We start from the raw sequence: 22,059 nt of genomic DNA on the forward strand, positions 1-22,059 counted from the left end.
TAAAATTAAGTTGAAGCCAAAGATAAATAAAGATTGCTATTAGAATAACATGAGATCATATTCTGGTTGGCAAAACTACAATTATTATAACTGACAGGCCAACAGACTTGAAATTCTTCGCAAAATTTGTCACAGCTATCAATCGCGCGGGCCGACGTTTACGAGCTTAACTAAACGCTTTGTACATACATACATAAGTACCTACATACATATATATTATTGTATGTACAACAAACTTTATGACCACCTCCCGGAGTTTTGTCCCTGACTTCAATCTCGCAGCACTTAAGGATCTTATTGGCTACTTTCATTATCGTAAGAAGTCATACAATTTTATGTTTTGATGCTTTAGGTAATCTAATAGATGAATTTTATGAACGAAGAAGGTGCTTGCACAGATAAACTTTAGAATAAAACTACTATTATGCAGTATAAGAAGATGTGTATCTTGCAAATTCATATTAAATGTTTACGATTTTAAGTTAATCTCGCTATGACCAGTACTCCTAGTATGAGTTTACTTTACGCATTCAGCGCTCTGATTGGTTAGTTAATTTGTGCCGGCCAATTAGAACGCCGAACACACACTCGTATCGTTTTCGTTTAATGAAAAGCAAACTCGTACTAAGGGTACTATGCACGGCAAAAATTTATGGGTGACTCCATAAAAAATTCAAATGCCAAAAATTATTTGCTCATTTTTCCCGTCTCGGGTCAAAAAATACAGCAACAAACGCTACAGTTTAACCCTATCGCTACACGTAAAAATGACATAATACGAGGTCAGTATATTGAAAAATTGTACCCAGATTCCCGCCTTAACTGCTAGCAATAAAAACATGGCGGGCTGGTCTATAGTCTATTCTTTTAGGCGCGGAACATTAAAATGATTGTGGTCTTGCGTCATTCTAAACATGTTACAAAGGATGTCACAATCATTTGCAAATTATATAAAATATTCAGCATCTTGTACTCTTGTCATGTGTTTAATTGAGAAATAATGTTAATTTTAATTTCTTACACCTAACTAGCAAAGCGGCCATGTTTAATTTATTAATTGTCGGTTTATTGCTAAATGCTTGCTTTTTTGTTTTGCCGACATAGAAGTATTTTGGCTTTGCATATGGTCATGGTGGATTAATGTTGAATTTGGTAAGTCTGGAATTATTTGCATAGTGAAATCAAAGATCTTCATCTATTGCGTCCAAGTTTCTAAACAAAGACCTCCTTCTTAAGAGGGATTTGCCATAATCGCCACGCTTAGCAGGCGGCTGGAAGCATTTGGGACGAGCCGAATTCAAAGGATTTCACAAGGGTGGAATTAAAGTTGTGAATTTATGTATTTAAAAATTCTCGCTACTGCGTGCATATAATGCATCTTCTTTCATATTAACTACTATTTCATGTATTCTCAACTAAGTACCTATGTATTAATGTACGATATCAACACCAATCCATCCACATCACAGTGTTACACTGAACTAAAGTCTACAATGTAGTTCCTTAAGTTTTAATCCGATCTTAAACTCCAATCTAAGTTTAAAACGAATCCAACTACTCACATCCAAGACGTAAAGACGAATATTGCACTTTAAGCCCCTAGTATTACAGTGCATTTTTATACTAACACATTTGCACATACAAAGTGTAAGTTTCCATACATTGTATAGTTTATTTACTAGTGACGCGATTTAGTTCTCATTCCAGGATATTGCGTTACTAGGTCGGACTAAGTTTAGAAACAGTTTTATGCTGGATATTTCCTTCAGGATGTAGCTAACCTAACTTCTAGATTATTGAGCCAGACTCTAGCGTCGAATCTTCTAAGAAATGAGTAATGGTTACCAATGAATCGCATTAATTATAGCTCTTACGTTTACATTACTTTTTCCTGTTTATTGGGTAGGTAACTGACTGTTACTTACACTGAAGTAAATATAGACATTATAGTCAGAAAATGAATTCAATCTAATTATAGTATTTTGAGTAATGTTGAGGTATAATTTATGCAAAATTTTACCTAAATAAACCTAGTACTATTTGCGTGTAAGAATATTAAACACCTTTTACAAACTTTCGCGTTTATATTAACAGTCAGATTGGAAATTAACGACCCTTAAACTATCAAGTACCAGGTAACCGGTAACCCCTTTATGAAACAGACCCGTCGCCACTTGGCTAAAAACACACTTCATACGCAATAACATTAATAACTTGATTGTGTACAACTCATAAACTATTCGGTAGCCCTTCATAACGTTATCACGATTCGTTTCACGCCACTTTATGCTCTATTATCAGGAGTTTATGCCCTATTATCGAGCCTAATCGTTTGTTTACGTGTCCATAACACTAAAGCTGTCTGCTAAAGTGTTTTATTGACGCGTCTTTATAAACAAAGGGGCGTTTTCCAGCTGAGACACAGTGCTTGATATTGGAGCTTTCTTTAGTGCGAAGTGCAGTGTGGTCGGTGGCCGAGTAAACATTTTATATCTGTATCAGTAATGGGCGTTGCTGCAACATTGTTAGGTTATTGGCTTAGATTAGAACTAACTGACACATCTTTTGGACTTAAACAATATCTATGTGAATGGCGTTGATTGTATAGACGACATTTTAAATTTCAAATTCATTTATTCATTGTAAATCACAGGTAGGTTCATAATATAGTTTTCAATTTCCCATATAAGTATGGATTTCATTATCAAACCAAATCGATAGACAAGAATTCCTTATTAATTGGGACCTACCTTTAACATTATCACCATTCATTTTATACTGCTCAAGATAAATATAAATAAATAATACAAGATAAATCTTAACTTACGATAAAATCAATCATAGATCGATAGATACTCGATCGAATGGAAATTCAAAATTGCAAGCTATCGAAACACCAAGAGCAATTCATCTGATACAATACAAAGCGTATAAAAATAAACCGAACGATCATTCATATACAGACGAAGCTCCAATTTTATTGCACTCCGAATAGATTCGTATCGAGTCTAGACTAAACATACAGGACCCAAGTAAGGGATTCGGTAAACCAAATAAGATGCGACGCCAATGTAATGAATGAATGAATCCCAATGAATGGGATGTGAATATTTATTGCGATTCTCGTCTTGAATGTAATAAATTGTTGTGCGATGTTTAGGTACTGAAGGTTTAAGCGAAAGATTGTGTGTTGTTGGGAGGTAACTAAATGGTAAATAAATGATAATGAAGTATTTATTGATTTCTGCTTTGAGATTTTTACCGTCACGCCTTTTATCCCCGAGTATAATAAGTGTACATTAGGGCACATAATGCCGCTATACAATGTACACCACTTCTCACTATTTGTGTTATAAGTTTTAGGGTAATGCCTAATCCTATTGCCATATTATATTGGCGGGTTTATCGTGGGCTACCGAGAAATTTTCGAACAACTGAAGAATCCAAGTAACAAATTCATTATTTTGAAGAGTCAGTAGATTTAATTGTCTTCAAATATTGCTATTGAGATACATACTGCTTATATTTCCTACCCATTTTTAATGTAGTTTGCGACAAGCCATTTTATACGGTAGGATTAGAATCCAGTATTATACATGGTGCCCCACTGGTAACAACAGTTTAGGGAGCTCAAAAAACATCATTAATTGCATTCATTAATCTTCATATCGGTCGGCAAAACGTCATTTAAACTGAGACTCTTAATGACTGTGACGATAAATCTTCAAAGGAAGAACTAATTATAGGAATATGTGTTTGTTCATCAATCATTACCAAAACGGTTGATACATTAAAATACTAAGTCTAGAATGAGCTAACTCGTCATGGTTATAGGAACAGTTCAAGGACTAGTGTTGATGACGGTAAGATTTGTCTGTGGGTGGTATGGCTTTTTTAAGGGGGGAAGATCATCCAATGACTTCTACTCGAGAGGGAGTGTCAGACTATTACTGACTAAAAACTACCCCGTTTCTACTCCTGTTTTTCGAGTCGGAGCCCTGGCAAACCAACTAGGTAGTACTGCATTAGCTTACGAACTGGGATAGGATAGGAATCATCACGCCTGCTGGTAATAATGACAAAATTATTGGTGATATTATTAAAAGGTACTTACTTCTCGTCAAAATCGTACTGTGAGTTGAGAACGGTGAACATCTTGTTGTACAGTATGCTGAAGAAGCCGTCCATCATCACGTCGAAGTTGGTATCTCCTCGCGTGTAGTACCTGCAGAAGATAATTATTTTAATAGAAGTAATGTTAAAATATAATAAGGAAAATTGTAGAAGGCCTATAGACCTCTAGATACAAGCAGAAAATTAAAGGGTGATAAGATAAAACCAGTTCAATATGAGAAGATAATTATTTCAGTATTCAAGTATTTATTGCATCCATAATGTACACAGGTGTTGGAAAATACCGTATTTAGTCACAATTATGGACCCTGTCGGGCCCAGCAAATTATAAAATTCGTAGAAGAGAAGAAGGGCAAAGGCATTTAGAAATAATTTAAAAGAAGTTAAAATATAATAAGAAATATTTTAGAATGCCTGTAGACGTATACGTCTTTAATTAATTATCTTTAATTATATCTATAGATATAAGCAGAAAATTAAAGGGCGATGAGATAAACCCACCTCAAGATGAGAAGATAATTATTTTAATAGAAGTAATGTTAAAACATAATAATAAAAATTTTAGAATGCCTGTAGATCTATAGATACAAGCAGAAAATTAAAGGGTGATGAGATAAAACCATCTCAAGATTGTAAGATAATTATTTTAATAGAAGTAATGTTAAAATATAATAATAAAAATTTTAGAATGCCTGTAGACCTATAGATACAAGCAGAAAATTAAAGGGTGATCAGATAAAACCACCTCAAGATTCAAAAGAAAATACTCCACACGGGGTTACATTTGCATAAACGAACCTCTAACTACTTAAAAAGGTAGACAAACAAAACTTTCGCAATATATTTATCAAGGACCATAAACTGTAAGGGACTCATAAACATCTCGGTTGCTTCTTTTTTTTTATCCAACCCGTAATAAGCCGCTGGAATATTTTACTTTTTCTTTTAATAACAAAAAGGCAGAGGTCGCGGCTGGTTTTGGCAAGCGTGCTTTTGGGGATTTGCGTGAACTTTGGGCTTCGACGGTGTAATCCTGAGATTTAGACTGGCAATACTTCGTCTTATATTAGGTTTTTACTCTTATCATGTTTCGAGTAACTTTCAAGTTTTATTAAGGTGGATTTTTTTAGGAATAATTCGGTAAACGAGCAGACGGATCAACTGATGGTAAGCATCCGCCGCACATGGACACTTGAAACACCAGAGCCTTTTGGGGGTTAGGAATTTAAGGGTTGTTGGGGAAACTGGGATTGGGAAGGGTAATTAGGCCTCCGGTAACCTCACTCACACAACGCAAGCGATGTTTCACGTCGGTTTTCTGTAAGGCCGTGGTATCACTCCGGTCGAGTCGTCCAATTTGTGCCGAAGCATAGCTCTCCGACATTTAAATAAAGATTTTTCTTCATCATGATCATGATCAGAATTAGGATCACTAATTTTCTAGTTCCGTCACAGCTTTCGTCTAAGTCTTAGGTTTTTATTACCTTGACAAATCAGAATAATATATGTTTCCAAGAAGTAATATCAGAATAACCGTCGTGCGTTGCAGCAAGCTAACGTGGAATGTGGAATTCATTCGGTTAATGTTTGGAGCACGGAGCGAAATACAGAGTCTGACGAGAATATATTATAAGAGGAATGGCAGAAATAGTGTAAGTTCTAGGTATCTTATATTTAATTGTTTTGTTACTGCATCGTGTACAGAATGAAGTGACAAGACGTAGATATTAATTCTTGGAATATTAAATTGAATATCAGTTTTGCATTTATGGCCTAAAAATAACGATAGGGTTACTACGGTCTAATTAGAAGAGTCGGTGCCCCTTATCGGTACTGAAGGTGACCACCGGGGTTTAAGTGAGATAAAAATCCCACACTCCTTAGTCTTTCTCTCCAAAAAGCTAAGCGCATTTTAAAGGGTTCCCCAGGTCCTCTTAAAAGGGGCTTAAAATATAATTATAATACCAGAACTTATCTCAATATGTAATAGAATTATCGAAATACGGCCCTGCTGAAATAAATCTAAGTCTTAATGGTACACTGACTCTGTTTGACTGTAGTCACGACTGATGATGTCAGAACTCCGTACGTATGATATTAATGATTGCTGATGATTTCATTAGGGTTCTCAAGGGCCCCATGGCCATATAGGATGAATCACAAAAGCGTTACCTTTCAAGCTGTTCAAAAAGTTGCTCGAAGACATAGGAGTGTTGTTCGTAGATCATGCCGTACGTTCGCTTGAACATCATATGGAACTCCTCCCGTGATTGCTTTAACAACCGCCTGAAGAATTCTGGAAAAGAAAAATTTAATATTAACACTTTAATCGCCATGGAGGCAAAAATGACCGGCGTTAGTGGAGGATTTGCCTTCAACAGATTTTTGTTGGCAGTCAAAGTATTGAGTGACAAAAAATAATTGTTCTAGTTCAGTTTCCAGAACATTCCCATCCCAGTGAGCTATATAAACCAACAGTAGATTTCCACTCCTATTTTGTATACAACTATAGAATCTTAGTTCACAGGCAACAGACCAACAATCAAAACTTCATACCCATTTCATCACAAGGTGAATGACATTATTAAAAGCGGAAGATGAACTGCCAATCAAAATATCTATCATAAAGATATTTAGAAGGTATCGGTGTGTTATTAATATAGAGTCGTTTATACCAACATTAAATATTATTAGCAGATGCTTCAAACTCCGTAATGGCGGCTCGTAATACTATTATTAAAAAAGATACACAATTGCACATCAACCTCACCCATACTACCAATATTTAATAGATTCTAATCTTTATTAGAAAAGAATAAGGTTTAAAATATCGATAGGATATCTTGAGATGCTGCCCTCGCGCCTGTACAGACTTGTTCCAATGAGTCACTATTTATAATAACGTCATCTTTTAGAATTAAAATTTGAATTTTCAATATGGCGGATAAAAAAACAAGTGACAAAGGTTCGTTTATTGCAAATTCAAGGCACGCCTATGTACGATTTAAGAGCTGTGCTTTAAAGTGACAGATATATTACTTTTAAAATAGATCTAACATAGCCGACCGCCTTGTATACAGACAGACATTCTGGAATTATTGTTATTAGTAAATAAAGTATGTAAGTAAGTATTTATCTTAAGAAAAATATTAAAATAAATAATTTAAAATGATTCGACGTTCTTTTTTTTTTAAGCTATCAAGTAGTCAATATCTGTATCAATCGGACTGGTTGAAAAGACTCAGAATTACTAATTTTGACTACCAGAGGATACGAAGAGTTGAAGAATGAGCACAAGAAGCATTCTATTGGAGAGTCTTTAGTCTAGCAGAAGACTGAAACAGACTGACAGTGAGATCAATGAAAGGTTGGGAACATGACATCAAAATTGGTCCTCTCCCGCCTTGGGCGAGGCGAGAGGTGTTAGACTCTGACTGACTAAAAACCACTCCGTTCCTACTCCTGTTTTTCGAGCCAGAGCCCCAGTAAACCCGCTAGGTAGTCCGTAGCTCCGGGTTTACATGATCCTTGGTTTATGATGTACCAAGGTACAATGAGTTTAAGATACCCTATCATGTAGGAAATTAGATATATCTAGTATATCACTAAGTACTAGGTATCCAAGTCTTACTAAACAACCGTAGTGGCCTGTGGTCCTCGACAGTATGTTGATGAATAGTAAACTATTTCTGGCAATGACACTGGCAAGCTTTGTTTATAAATCCACGTTCGAAGAAACGGATTCATGCGATGCGGCCGTACTTCAGGGAATTTATTAAAGTAACCCGTTCTTATGAAAAATCTAGCTTTACTTTACTTGGAAGTTTAAGGAGTTTCCAGGGTCATGTTGTGAGGAAGTACAAAAACATATAGAATTAATTGATATGAAGAAATGTATCATTGTCTTAGATAACAACAAGCCCTGAAAATTTTCAAAACGCAAAAATCTAAACATTCTTTGGTTGACATCGTTCAACGAAAATTTTAACATCGTTCTGTTTCCCGCGTCAAAACGCAGACTTTTTGTCTGTTAGATAACTCCAAAAAAACATTATTTCTATCCACTATTACTTAATCAAAATAAATAAATCTTAGTGATGTCTAAATTACCCAAGGTATTTCCAAATTAGCTTTAGAACATTCACACTATTACGCGAAAATACTAGGATATATCGATATAATAACCAATTGCTAAATAGACATGCATATAACACTAATCTATTGACAACCTATTAACGTTGTGTGAACACGATTTTCATCGATACAAAACGAATGGCCACCAAAAAAATAATGCATTCGCACAAAATACATGAGTGCTTATTGAAAACTCCATTTACAAACAATTAACGCAGATTACAGACCTACAGTTAATGCAATAATGCGTTTAATAACTAACTATTTACTGCATATAATTATAAGTTATGTGTGCTACAGATTACACACGGCGTGGCATCAAGTTCAATGACTCTGTACTTTTTTTCACGGCCGCGGTATTTTTGTCGCGTGCAAAAAGTGGCGTGGACAAAAAATAAATATCTGTACTGTTCGCTGAAAACGTAAATACTTACGTACATTTCTAGATAAACGCTTCGTGAATTTAATTATGTTAATTTCGAATCACAATTTGTATGTAATGTAGGTACGTTTGGATAGTTTTTGATTCTTTACCGCCATGCTATTGTAAGTAACAGCAATAATAATATTCTTCTTTTTATTTGAAAATGGAACACTACTTAGTCAACCTACCAGCCCGTATTAATCCAGTTCTATAAATAGGTAAGTATTTATTGTACCATAATTTATTTTATTAATGGTGAAAAGGAAAATAAATAAACCTAACATTATTTTAATTTAATAAACAACTAGTATTACTAACACTACCACAAACCGATAAATACCACAAACAAATTAAAAATATTTGAATAATAAATCGCGTTTAAACAAATACGCGTAAAAAAGTGACGAGCAGTCATCGTTAGTAAATTTATTCAACGCTAATTATTGGAATAATCGATGCAGTTCACTGGAAATTAATTTGTGTGTTTGTTTGTAATTGTAACTAGTAACTAGTGGTAATTACTTGACAATATCCGTAAAAAGAAGTTTTATATTTACAAATAACAATATTGGTGTCAAATCGTGCATACGACTGAAGGAATGTTTGGTTTATGGACGATTAACCAAGTTTTAAGCGCAAGTTAGTGTGAGACTAACACACTAACTTGCGCAATGGTACTTACTCTATATAACTTTAGTTCATAAATTGCTGTATGACTTATTGAGCATCGTGTTTCTATAACACGCACTGGTTAGTAATCCTTAAAATGCTTTTTCGAATCCGAAAAAGGGTTAGTAAACGCAAACGCAGTCACAAGACAGGGTAAGGTGTTTTCTCTTCGTAGTAGGCATTATAGGCCTTTTAAGGGACCTAAATATTAATAGATAAAGCTTAAGCTTTATTCACGCGACTGCGCTATAGGAATCTCTCAACCGTGCACATAATTGACGTAAAGTAAGCAGCGAAAGTACCAATTTTCTTAAAACTAAAAAAGTTCGAATGCCTTAATACATCGTTGAACGACATGAAACCGAGGAAATAGGAAACAGTTGTTGACGAATAACAAAAATACTTATAAAAAATCGAATGACCGACGACGATCGATTACACCAAATATGTTAACAATCTATTTTCAACTTACTTACTGGCCGTTTTTATTTACCCGCCATTTATTCTGAACGCGTTTAAATTTATAAATCGAATCGAGTTCCCCGTCGCGTTGTTGACGTTAATAAAAATGAAATTTAATAATAATTTTATTCCCTTTTAATGTTTAATGGCTGGTAACCGAAAATGGCAGCGCGTTAATTTTCCTGTTTGAAATTAATCACTTTGTACATGAACATTCATTCAGCCCAGATTTATTAGGTATTTATATTTAGTTTGAAATAAATGTATGTCGCCGTTTACGCTGTATTTAATGTAGGTTATTAATTAAACATTTTTTTTGCAGACGACGTCACTCGAGTCGGATATCGATTACACGGACATAAATTCCTATGCTATACAAATATTGGAACAATACGAGTAGGTAGCCTATGTTCCTCATCGATAATTTTGATTGTTAAAAGAATTTTAGCAATTGATTACACCGCGTTATTGAGCTTTAAGTTTTTGACTGCCAATAGAAAACTGTTGAAGGTAAATCCTCCGCTAACGTCGGTCACCGGTGACCACCACGGCGTTCAATGTGTTAAGCAATACATATAAAACCTAAGTTTCCTTTTTTAATTATGTTATTAATATAGGTTACATAGCTTTATTGCCCAATCTATTAAATACGAGGAAATTCCGGAAACATTCGTAGTATCGTATAACATTTGATTACCTCGTTAGTTCAGTGCTTCCAAGTGTGACTATAGACTACGACCACCAAGCCCCATATGAAGACCACCAAGACAAGATCGAATACTAGACCAAATGCACACTAACTGCCGATACCAATAGGTAACCGATCTTGCTCCAAAATCTGTAATATTACTAGGCCCTAGCACAGGCCTTAGAAACAAGGGTATTCTGTAATTGTCAATTCGAAACATTCGAAGTGAGCTCAATCGCGATCTGCGATCCGCCGGTTGTGAGAATAATCACGACCAATGACGGGTGATAATGCTATTGATCTTACTTCAAATGTTTCGAATTGACAATTACAGAATATCCTAGTTACTAAATCTCAAATACTACTACAGAATAGCTTAGCCGATAGATTATTTTTGATAGAAACTCTATAGGACTAAACTCGATCACATTCTAAAGATTTTGGATTGACATCGGATTGTGAAATCAGCAGTAAATCTGATTTATATGGGAAAGAGGGCTAATGAGCAAACGGATCATCTGATGGTAAGCGGTTAACGCCGCTCATGGCCACCCGCAACACGAAAAGAGTTAGAAATGCGTTGCTGGTCATTAAATAGAGCTACATATAGCTTTATGTTAGATCTTTGTAAGCGTAATATAAATATAAAGTAAATTCAGATTTGCATCGTCCTGACAATGTAAACAAATCGCGATTATAAGACAGACGTCGTAAAACGCATAAACTAAACGCTAGAGTGCTATGATAGTCGCAGGCGCACAGCATCTGTGCAAGTCGGGACATCAAACAAATACATTACAGAAAGTCAAGAGTACCATCTCACTTTTAATTCATATATTTTTATTTCGTGTACTGCAAAATTACTTAAGATTTGAATTCAAGCTGGTAAATTTTCTTTAATATGACAAAAATGCTAGCATTAGTCGGTTTTTAGGTTCCCATTTCTTAACCGCACACAATCAAGGCAGGTTTATTTAAGTCCACCATTTTAGGAAACGTTGGTTCAGTTGTCGTTGTATCTTCTAAATAACCTAAATGATTCTGCGTAGATAATTCGCCAATTTAAAGCAGTAACTGCCGAAAGAAAACTGTTGAAGGCAACTCCTCCGCTAAGCGTATGACACTAGTATCCGACGTGGCGGTTAACGTGTTTATAAACTCTGCCAAGTTTAATCCAAACCTTAAAATCAATCCCCATTTTTTTTTGTTTTTCTCTTTATTTGTTTTAGAAACTTTTAACAATAAGTTATGCTAGTTCCATCATAAACATTAGTTTAAGGGATTGATATTAATCAATCCTCATTTTTAAAACTGTAAATCTTCTGTTTAATTTGTACAGTGACTATACTAAAGTCATAAGTGTGCGGTGTTCCGCGCACGTGCGGCGCATCCAGCTGCTCGCTGCGCTAGCGCATGGCGTATCGTGACGTGAAATACGACACATTGCGATGCACGCGCTGTAGGTTAAAGTAGGGTTCTGTGTTTATTTTGATTAGTTACCAGTAGTGCCCTTTTCGTAGATAAATCTTAGCGAAATAGTTTAGAGCTTGAGGAATGACATTAGTTTTGTTTTTAGTGTTTTGGGAGTTAATGTGATTTGAAATTGATGTTAAATGTTTCAAATTATCCGGTGAATTTTGGTATCTTATGTAAGTATTTTATGATTGAACATAGTTTCCTGTAGTTTTTCCTGAACGAAAAAACCGGATCGGTAATTCCGTCATAGCACATTTTTTCTACAGAACATTACCTACATGCTTATTATGCGAATATAATATTCGATCTAGTATAAAACAACACGAAACACTTACAATACAGTAACCTTACCCACAATAAAGGCTCCATAGAAATGGTAAAGTATCTTGGTGCGAACAAGTCATTAGTCACCTTTTGAAATCGGAGTCCCATAACAAAATACATATTTTTTTATACTTAGCCCTTTATCTGCCACCCTATCGTATCGAATTACGGAAAAGGAATTTGTTGACGTCACGCAAGTACACCCCCCACACCTCTATTTGCTAAAGGTGGAAGTAATAAGCAGAATTCAACTATGATCTATTCTATTTTCAACCTCATTGTAATGTAGGATTAGGTTCAAATTCCAGAGTTTCTATACATCAATTGTGTTGGTAAAACACTAATAACCAGAATTCCACTATGAACAACTATAATTTTTTCTATTTTCAACTATATTGTAATGTAAAATGAGGTTCAAATTCCAGGGATCCTATACTTCAATTGTGTGGGCAAATCACACAAAAATTTACCTTAATGACTTATCATTACATAACTACTGAAATCAGAATACAAGGTAAAATCTACTTTAAATACATTTTCTGACATATTTTTCCTCTCGTTTTCATTCATAATAGCTACGTTTTACAGGAAAACAACCACCAAATATTAACCGATTCAAAGTCAAAGCATTTATCTCAATGAATCCTAAATTAGGCACTTTTGAAACGTCAAATAGAATTGTCCGTCTGTCAGTGAAGTTAGGTGCTCATTCTAAAGTTTAGCTTCGAATGGACGCTCAACATAACGAATGATAAAAATACAAATATAACTTCGGTCAAGATCTTTCGAAAATCGAGGGAAAATGTTACCCACATTTTCGGATATTCTCATGGAGTAAAGGAATAATTCCTAAGGATATTCGAACAAATAACCCTTCGAACTCCCAAAGCAATTAGGCAACGTTTCCTGCAGTCTACATACACTACTGTACCCTAGCTAGAACCCTCACCAAACCCCCGGGTTACCGATGAAGTTCACGCCCCTTCTGTCATCTGCTGTCTGTGACACGGAGTATTGAAACAAGGAGTCTAACATAAAAGTATTCCTTCTTTTGAATTAACCCATTACAGCATATTATGGTTCTAAGTTTTTAAACTGACATGGTCACTAACGCTAGAACTTAAGACGGGATATTTACAGTTTATTCAGTTCATCCGTGATCATGGCGCTTGCAACAGTGCCGTAATATCGGAAACTCATAGACAGAAATAAACATGGTAAATATCCCGTCTTAAGTTCAAATGTAAAAGATATGCTAATCTTTCGATAAATTAGACGCTAGACAATTTTATACATCTATTGTGAATTAAATAATAATTCATTCAATTTGTGAATTAAATAATAATTAATTCAAGTGCTATAATAAACTTTATGCTGTAATGGGTTAAAATAGACAAACGCAAAAACAAGATGATAAAAAGCAAGTTTGTTCGAATTTTACGCTCACTTGGACACATTTTACTGGCACATATTTTACCAATTATATATTGTTCATTAGTATAATTATGTAGTTCTAAAAAGTAGTCTGTATTCTAGTTATTATACCTGTATTTTAAAACTAGTCTAGCCACATTGGCACTACCTAATTGCAACTTGATAGACACATTTATAAGTTAGCACTCCACATCTCAACACTCCATGGTTCTACTCACGGCAAACTCCACCATAGATATAACGTTAGTTAGTTGACACGTACGAGGCGTTAATCTCCGTTCAGACAAGGTTACGGCCGGCCATCATAAGAGTGGCGACTGACGACAGTTTACGACACCCATCTTTGATGTTTGCAGACCATTATGCAGGTGTTAAAGTACAAGAATGGGGGCAGTAGGTTGGTCAGTTCCAAGGGAATGTCCAGTTGCGGAATTGGCAAACAAATTAGCTTTGCACACGCTATGTACGTAATGAATTACGGGATTATTTTGAAAAATTACTGCACTTTTAATATGTGGTCGCAGAGTTAAAGGTACCGAAGAACTATGTAAAGAATGAAGTCTTTGAAAACTAAACTAGAAAATATGTAGTATAGAAAAGTTTATGGTCTAAAATGTGGTACAGATTATTCTAAAATCGACTATTTGTTTGCTCCTGAGTTTACAGCATATAGCCAGAGTCTAGACTAAGACTTTCTCCAATCTTAAGGGCTTATCGATTTGTATATAGGACTGGCATGTTTTCAGACAAAAATCCTGTAAATAAATAAAGATTTTCTCCTCCGTCACATGGCATTTACTACCGCAAAACACGCAAACTACTGAATCTACTAATCTTAAAACATGATACAATTATTCAATGAAAATCCCATTATATAACTCACACAATGTTAAAATTCAATCACCCATTCTGTGTACTAATTCAAATGAGTATCTGTAAGGGAATATTTATGCAGGAGCACGTATTTGAAACAACTGCTGTCGCCATTGTCACAAAGTCGATAAATGTGAACGAACCTTCGTCATTTGTGTTGCGTCTGCTAGCTAGTAGCGCTCTCGTTTGTCTAATATTTATAGGAGTTGCTCGGTAAATGTGCTGCTAACTAGATGGTATTTTTTAATATTAATCTGTCTGTCTGTTTTAAAATACATGTTGGATTTTGGTGGATGATGAAATGGGGTGGGTTCGAGACTGGCAGTATTGGAGACTCGATTGCTATTAAAGCAAATAAAATAATGGATTTTAGCCAATAACAGAATATATATCGATCAGACTACTAAATGATTGTCATTAACTCGATCAGGTTTAGAAAAATTGTTAAAAGTCTGATTAAAGAAGACCTATTTATTTCGGGAGTATAAATAAATGAATATCAGTCCATTTCAACCGCCAAATAAACGATGAGAAATTGCTATACTAACCATTAACCTTTCCCAATACCTACACTCGACCTTTAAACCTTTTTAGAGAAAAAAATAGGGTTTTTATACATTAATCCAGTGCCTACATTTTCCAATAACATCGATTACGATACGAAGCGATACAAATAACATGAAATTAAGGCTGCCATTACCGCGTTCCTATTTATACTGGAGAATCGATACTGTGCCCACCCCTATACGTAATTACGTGGTCGTGATGCCAGTAAAAGGTGGATCGTTAATAATTGATGAAAAATACACCAACCTATCTGATAAAACATGGAATTTTATAGAATAAAGCGAAGAGAAAGAGCAAGGTCGCTGTCGAATAATTTAAAAGTATTTTTACCCCCGACCCCTGAATTAAATACCTTCACGCTTGTTTGTGCGCGAAGGGTAACAGAACCCAATATTGGTTTGGGGTGAACCTTTTGCTATGCACGGCGTTAACACCGACCTTTGGGAATTTTGAAATGGATAATCCGTCTCCCAGTAGTTCCCATTTATAGGAATTGGCCAGTAATCTTGGCTAGACAAATTTCTGCTGAAGCAATTATTGAATACTCGGAACCTTATTTCAGCACCTGACGAAACTAGAAGTGTTTATCGACTAAGAACAAAAAGGGTAAACAAATAACAAACTAAAACTACGATTATCCGTAGTTCCACGAATACAACGATGACGTATCACGCATTTAACCGACTCACCGAGTTTTCTCGATACCCGTTAAAAACATGATCCAGTTTCTTACTCCATATGTAATACATCATGATGCATGCAATTATTCACTGTATGTTTCGTAATAACACTTTGTTCTATCATCGGTCGGCTAAGAGCATCGACAGACGCGAGTGCGGTATAAATAGCTTCGAACAGTGGCGGGTTATCGCGAGAAAATACTTACTCACACTTTTGAACCCCTACTAAGACTGTTTGAGACGTATTTATAATGATATATTTCTGAGAAAATGTTGAATATATTTTTTAACATGACATTGTGTGGAGGATATAGACATTTTTTGTTGTAGGTTCAGCCTAGTTTAAATGGTTTAAACCATTTTATTATCTCTTAAACAGTATCGTGTAACTGCAGCATGCCAGTCAAATTCTTTGCGTTGCGGTAGTCACGAATGATCACATTCTACGCGACTTTAAACCACTTCATCACGATGTGCATATATTATATGAAAATATAAAGCAACGTCACGCCCTTTATCCCCGAAGGGGTAGGCAGAGGTGCTCATTACGACACGTAATGCCGCTATACAATGTACACCCACTTTTCACCATTTGTGTTAGAAGTCCCGTGTAATAGGGGGTGAGCCTATTGTCATATACTGGACACAATTCCAGACTCCGCGCTACCACTGAGATTTTTTTTTTGCCCGTCCCGGGAGTCGCTCCCGAGACCCCTTGTACGGTAGTCGCACTTGCGAGCACTCAACTAACGAGGCAGTCAATATGTGAAAATATTTAATAACAATAACGGATGTTTAATGTTCTAATGTTCTATATTCGTGTTCCTGTAGTAACAACTCTTGTGTAGTGATTCATCTGAGTCCCAACTCCTTCGATTGTCGACTTATTGCTCATTGTGGGGGCAATGTTTAGTCTTGCGGTTGCCATTTGCTATTACGATAACACTCAACTCAAGTATTGCTCGAGCTGAAGCTTATAACATCTTTTGTTCTCACGAAACATTAAATTCTGTTATTATAAAAACTTTATAGCTTTCTTTCATGTGATTTGCGGATAGATTCGTTTTGTTTTTGTGTTTAGAAGAGACATAAGAAAATCTTTTATTACATGCAACTCAGTTTATTATGCATCGTGCAGTTTTAGGTTTTTCAATGCTAAATGCTTTTATTATCGTTCGCATGTTTTTAGTAATCGTACGTGAAAACCATAGCTTCGAATACTGTTCAGAAAATAAAAAGAAAATAGATTGTGTAAGCCGCTTATCTCCTAGCACACGGCTTTGGAAATAACCCGAGGGAATAAGGTCAGTGTGGTGAAAGCGTTTCACACTGTAAGCAGAGATATAAACAGACCTTTCCCACCTGAAAAAGGATAATGGATTTTTCGGAAAAATAACGCTTTATTATAAGTTTTTTCGCTTTTTATGTCGTGGTGGGCCGGAGATTTAAGACGCCCGCTTCTCAACCTGAGGTTTTGAAACCTACATGAGGTTTTGAAACCTACCAACGGCAAGTACCAATGTGACATTTTCCTAGTTATATGTACTTTCTAAGATTAATTAGATACCAGTGACAAAACTGTGAAAGAAAACATCATCGTGGGGAAACGTAACTTATTAAGTATTTCGAATTATATTATAAAGTTTGAAATCACCAACCCGTATTGAGCAAGCGTGGTGATTAATGCTCAAACCTTCTCCGTGTGAGCCTTCTCCACTGCTGGCCAAATGCCTCTTGGCCAGCAGTGATCTGATGATGGCAACTTTTTAAAAGAAACGTCATATTTTAAAGATGGCGGCAAATTCCTTTCAAAGTTACCAAAACATAAAACCACCAAAATCAAATAAACATATCAATTCACTCGTTTGAACGTTCAATTATACATAAAAAGTGTGAGGTCGTGACTCGATCTTCAAAGAAAAAAAAAATGTCGGCGTCAACGACATTCTTGAGTAAATTAAAACCGCTGTTCACTTTATGTACAAATTATCAATAATCAACAGTTTCTCGTGTGATTGAAACACAAGTCCCTTGAATGAATGTTGGAAAGTGGCAGTGTCAATATTGATCTGGTCGGTTACTAGCGGCGGACGACCGGACACCGACCACCGTAATTACGAATGTAGGTACCACGGACTCGCTGTGAGACGGACAAATGTACAGTAAACATTTATTCATATTACCAAGCATGTAAACACGACGTTTCTTTCGGCTGTGTTAGATATGTTTTGTTGTAATTACAATGTTACTTGTGTACTTTGAGAGATATCTCAGTTAGTAAGTTAGTCAGTATTGTTTGGATTAGGACTACTTAATTACCTGTCTATGAGCCGTATTCTTATAATATTCTTTAGGTGTCATTTTTCAAAGAACAATGTGTCTTCTAATCTGTACCCTTAGTAGTTTAGCGCTCTGATTGGTTGGTTTATTCGAGCCGGCCAATTCGATTCCTTTAAACGCGCTTTCAATTCGATTGCTTTAAAACATAAAGAAAACTCATACTAAAGGTACTGGGGGATTAGTAGATGTCACTGAAGCAATCTGCAGGCGTAGAGGCTGTAGTTATGTACTTATTCTAGGCGTAAAATAAGTAACTACTTGTATCTACTCAGACTCAGCTATATAGGTACTTTCACATTTAACAGATTTCAATAAACGATTTCTTAACTCCGAAGTGGCTATTGAACAAGAAACAAACAGATTCACGCCGAGTCGTCCATTTTGTCTTTTAGTCAACGTTTCATTTTCTCGAAGAACATTTGGTTGTTCAAACATGATGGGATTGAAACCACAAGTTAACTTTCTTCAACCAATGTGGGTTTACAATCTAGGTACTTTGTTAAAAGCTTTTGCCTATTCTAACAACTTGAACAGAATTGTGGTCAACTCTAAATTTCAAATGTTGTCAACTAGTTTTTGTTTCAATAAATAAGACTGCGGCATTTTCGTTTACGTAATTCTCTTTTTGTCTTCTTGCCTGTTTAGGATTCTGTGATATTTTGTGGTAACCACTTATCGGTATCATTTATAATGGAATTTCAATTAATGTGAATTATATTGACGCATGTTCTCAAGACGGAGATTTAAAAAGCTTTTTTTAATTTTGTTGCTGAGACGAAGTGGTTCATGAAAGAATGTCTTTGACAAAATCCGAAAAAAGCCCTCCTGTAAATTCATACCATGGCAAATGGTATTTATACCATGCCACGTTAAATTTCTTATCATTTTAGGCATTCTGATAAAAGTGGTATCCGAGTCTCATTCGAGAAGATTCTCGAATTCAGTAATGATCACCAAAAAATCGACTCCATTCTTTAAAAAGTGTGATCCTCTTTGTCCGGCAAACAGTTGCTCGCGCACTTCGTGTCGAGTCCACTTTCAAGTGTCACCGCCATGTTTGGACAAGCGGGCTGTGGTCCCGTTCTGATGCAACTGCCAACTGCGCCGGCGCCGGACGCGGCTATTAAGGTCGGGACACATGAAGCACAAAATTGTGACGTGACAACTCAAAGGGTGACTCTACGAAATTGTTTTGTTAGCACATGCTGTGCGATTTTGAGGATTATGTCCTGATATTAATTAAAGAACTAATTACTAACTAGATACTACACTAGTAATAGATAGAAGGCTCAAGGAATGCGATTGGTAGGCGCCAATAAAGAAAGAAAAATAGTATACAAAATATCTTCTAAAGAAAAAAGGAGACTGGTGAAGGAACAACCGAAATAAACAAAATTGGTGTCGATGCAAATTCCTGTATCCAATCTACGAATGTGACAGAAATTTAGACAGGTGATTTTGGAAATCGGTTATGATTTTCGTCTCTAAATGAAGAAAAAGATTATGGTAGTGGTAGAATTTACAACAGATACAATAATAGATATAGACCTAGCCCTATCGTATATCTAGATATATGTATAGGTATATTCAAGAGTAATACAGAGCCCAGTGTTCGCTTCGAGGTCCATTGCGGTTGCATACAAGTACCAACCTTACATTACAAGCTCATTGTACCCCAGCCTTTAATCCCCGTCTGCGATGCGGAGTGTTTGTGGAATTTTAATTAAATTTTACACTTTATTTTACTTAGTTATTTCCTTATTTGTTGCCCTTTTAAGTTGAGAGTAATGTGTGGAACAAATTGCTAAGGTATCGTTGTGAACTTTGATGTTTAATTTTCAATTTTACTTATGGAATGCATGGAAGTCTATCAATTATTACAATGGACACAAAGTCGCTTTTTCTTTGCTATAAATCAATATTGTACCGTTTGGTTGGCGTTATTTATTTTTGCAACATAATTGTAAATACCTTGTCCAAAGAGAAGAAAAGATTGACTGATTGATGGCTATAGAAATGCCTGAAATTTTACGAACATGTTGCTGTGTCACAATTCTAATTATTGTTTATTGTTACTACTACCTTTTCAAATTGTAGCGTAAAATAAAATTAATTTGGTTAAATGATTGTGATTTTCAACTTTACGAAATTCTCAAAAGTCGATCTATCGTGAGTTTATCTTTTTGAATATTTTATTTCAGGACCTCTTTTATAGTCCCGGTTGCAAAGGGTTAGTTGTACGTTGTACTTTTTCTGTAGAGAAGTATTTCTTATGTAATGTAAAGTAATGAGTACTTACCATCAAACTTAATAGCTCTGTTAGTGAGTGTGTCAGCTAACTTGCTGAGCTCGCTCCACAGCGCGGACTCGAGCTGCGTGCGCGCAGCCTGCGTGAGTCGCGTCCGTGCGCCCGCGCCGCAACACCCGCGATTTGTGCATAGCTCATCTGCATCTGTTAACAAGAGAAAAGATAAACTTAATATAATTTTGTAAATGTCGTTGACACAATAAATCTTCGGTCCACTCATTCAAGAATTAAGAGTTATAAAGATGATTTAATTAAAAATTAGAGTCTTTCTGCTTATACTGTTTTTACTTTACTACCCGTAACTACTGGAATCGGTGCATAAGACAAATATCATCGGAACTAATTTTAGTTTCTTAAGGGTGACCACTTTTTTTTCTTTTCTTGTTTTTTACGATAATGTTTAATATTGTACAATCAAATCACCGACAGCTTCACTCAAATACCAATAAATTGGCACAGCTGTAACTAAGTGGAATCTTAACTTACTCTAAACGAGCCTAACTCGTTGCCTACTTTAAAACCTTTTTAGACTGACATTCAATTAGTTTCAAGTTTAATAGTCTATCTACAAGGCTTTTAGTACTGACTACTGACCCATTTGTATGTGGTCGCGTGGGATGAACAGGTGCTTAGCTTTCTAGTATGGAAGAAAACACATCAAGCTCTCCGTTTTTTTTTTTTGTGTCTAATTTCTACAATCGATTTTACACTTTATTATTTCGTGGAAATTAAGTTGATTATTATTATTAAAGAAGATTCATATCATCTAGAGACGCTAAACCCGTTACTGCTGTCTTCTTTTAAAAAGTCGTAATGAACTAAGTTCGTATAAAAATAGTTTTTTCATTTTCAGCTCAGTATAAAGAAGTAGTAGAAAACACATCAAGTTCTACATTATGACTAATTTCTACAATTGATTTTACACTTTATTGTTAGATGATAATAAAGTCGAATATTAATGTTTAGTCGAATAATAATTAAGTAGAAAATGTTTTTTTAAAGAAGATTCATATCATCTAGAGATGTTAAACCCGTTACTGCTTCTTTTATTAAAGAATGTCGTAATGAACTAAGTACCTATAAAAATAATTTCCGTCTCGTCTAGCAAGTGCCAATGACATCCCGCAGTTTCGATCAGGAAAAGTTAATAATTGTCAACTAGACGGCCGATGGGGTGCTTTGGTGCTTCCAATGAGGGTCGAAGTGAGGGGTGCAAATAAATTTAAACATCCGAGTACCGCCGTTATTGCATTACTGGGCCGGCGAGGGTGCCGGACCTGTTTTCTTTGATTCATACAAAAATCAATATATTTTGAGAAACACTCACGCAAGGATTAACGAACTGAAATAGCTTTTTTGCTATTATTATGTTTACTCAACTGGGCGGGGATTTTAGAATAATTTAAATGTTGTACAAACAGTTTGGTTGACGGAAAAATCTCTTCCATTTCTGCAAATAATACTGAAATATCCTTTTTAAATCTCCTTCAAGAAAATAAACTTTTCGCATCACTCTCAGTTGTAATTAAGTCAAAGAGCCAATTAA

General features: G+C 35.5%; 2 protein-coding genes across 3 annotated transcripts in view; one reads left to right on the top strand and one right to left on the bottom strand.

Annotated features, from left to right (window-relative positions):
• The window catches only part of LOC118262624 (carcinine transporter-like), a 284,870-nt gene that overhangs the window by 83,510 nt on the left and 179,301 nt on the right, over positions 1 to 22,059 (top strand). The gene's annotated exons all lie outside the window — the stretch shown is intronic.
• LOC118262232 (glypican-6) overlaps positions 1 to 22,059 on the bottom strand; it is an 88,842-nt gene that overhangs the window by 6,723 nt on the left and 60,060 nt on the right. The window contains exons 2-4 of the mRNA XM_035573419.2: positions 20,505 to 20,657; positions 6,307 to 6,430; positions 4,115 to 4,225 (exon numbers count right to left, since the gene is read on the bottom strand). Coding sequence (XP_035429312.1) covers positions 4,115 to 4,225; positions 6,307 to 6,430; positions 20,505 to 20,657 — 388 coding nt within the window. The remainder of the gene's footprint in view (positions 1 to 4,114; positions 4,226 to 6,306; positions 6,431 to 20,504; positions 20,658 to 22,059) is intronic.

This window comes from Spodoptera frugiperda, chromosome 12, assembly GCF_023101765.2.
Source record: "Spodoptera frugiperda isolate SF20-4 chromosome 12, AGI-APGP_CSIRO_Sfru_2.0, whole genome shotgun sequence".
In the NCBI taxonomy this organism is placed as follows: domain Eukaryota; kingdom Metazoa; phylum Arthropoda; class Insecta; order Lepidoptera; family Noctuidae; genus Spodoptera; species Spodoptera frugiperda.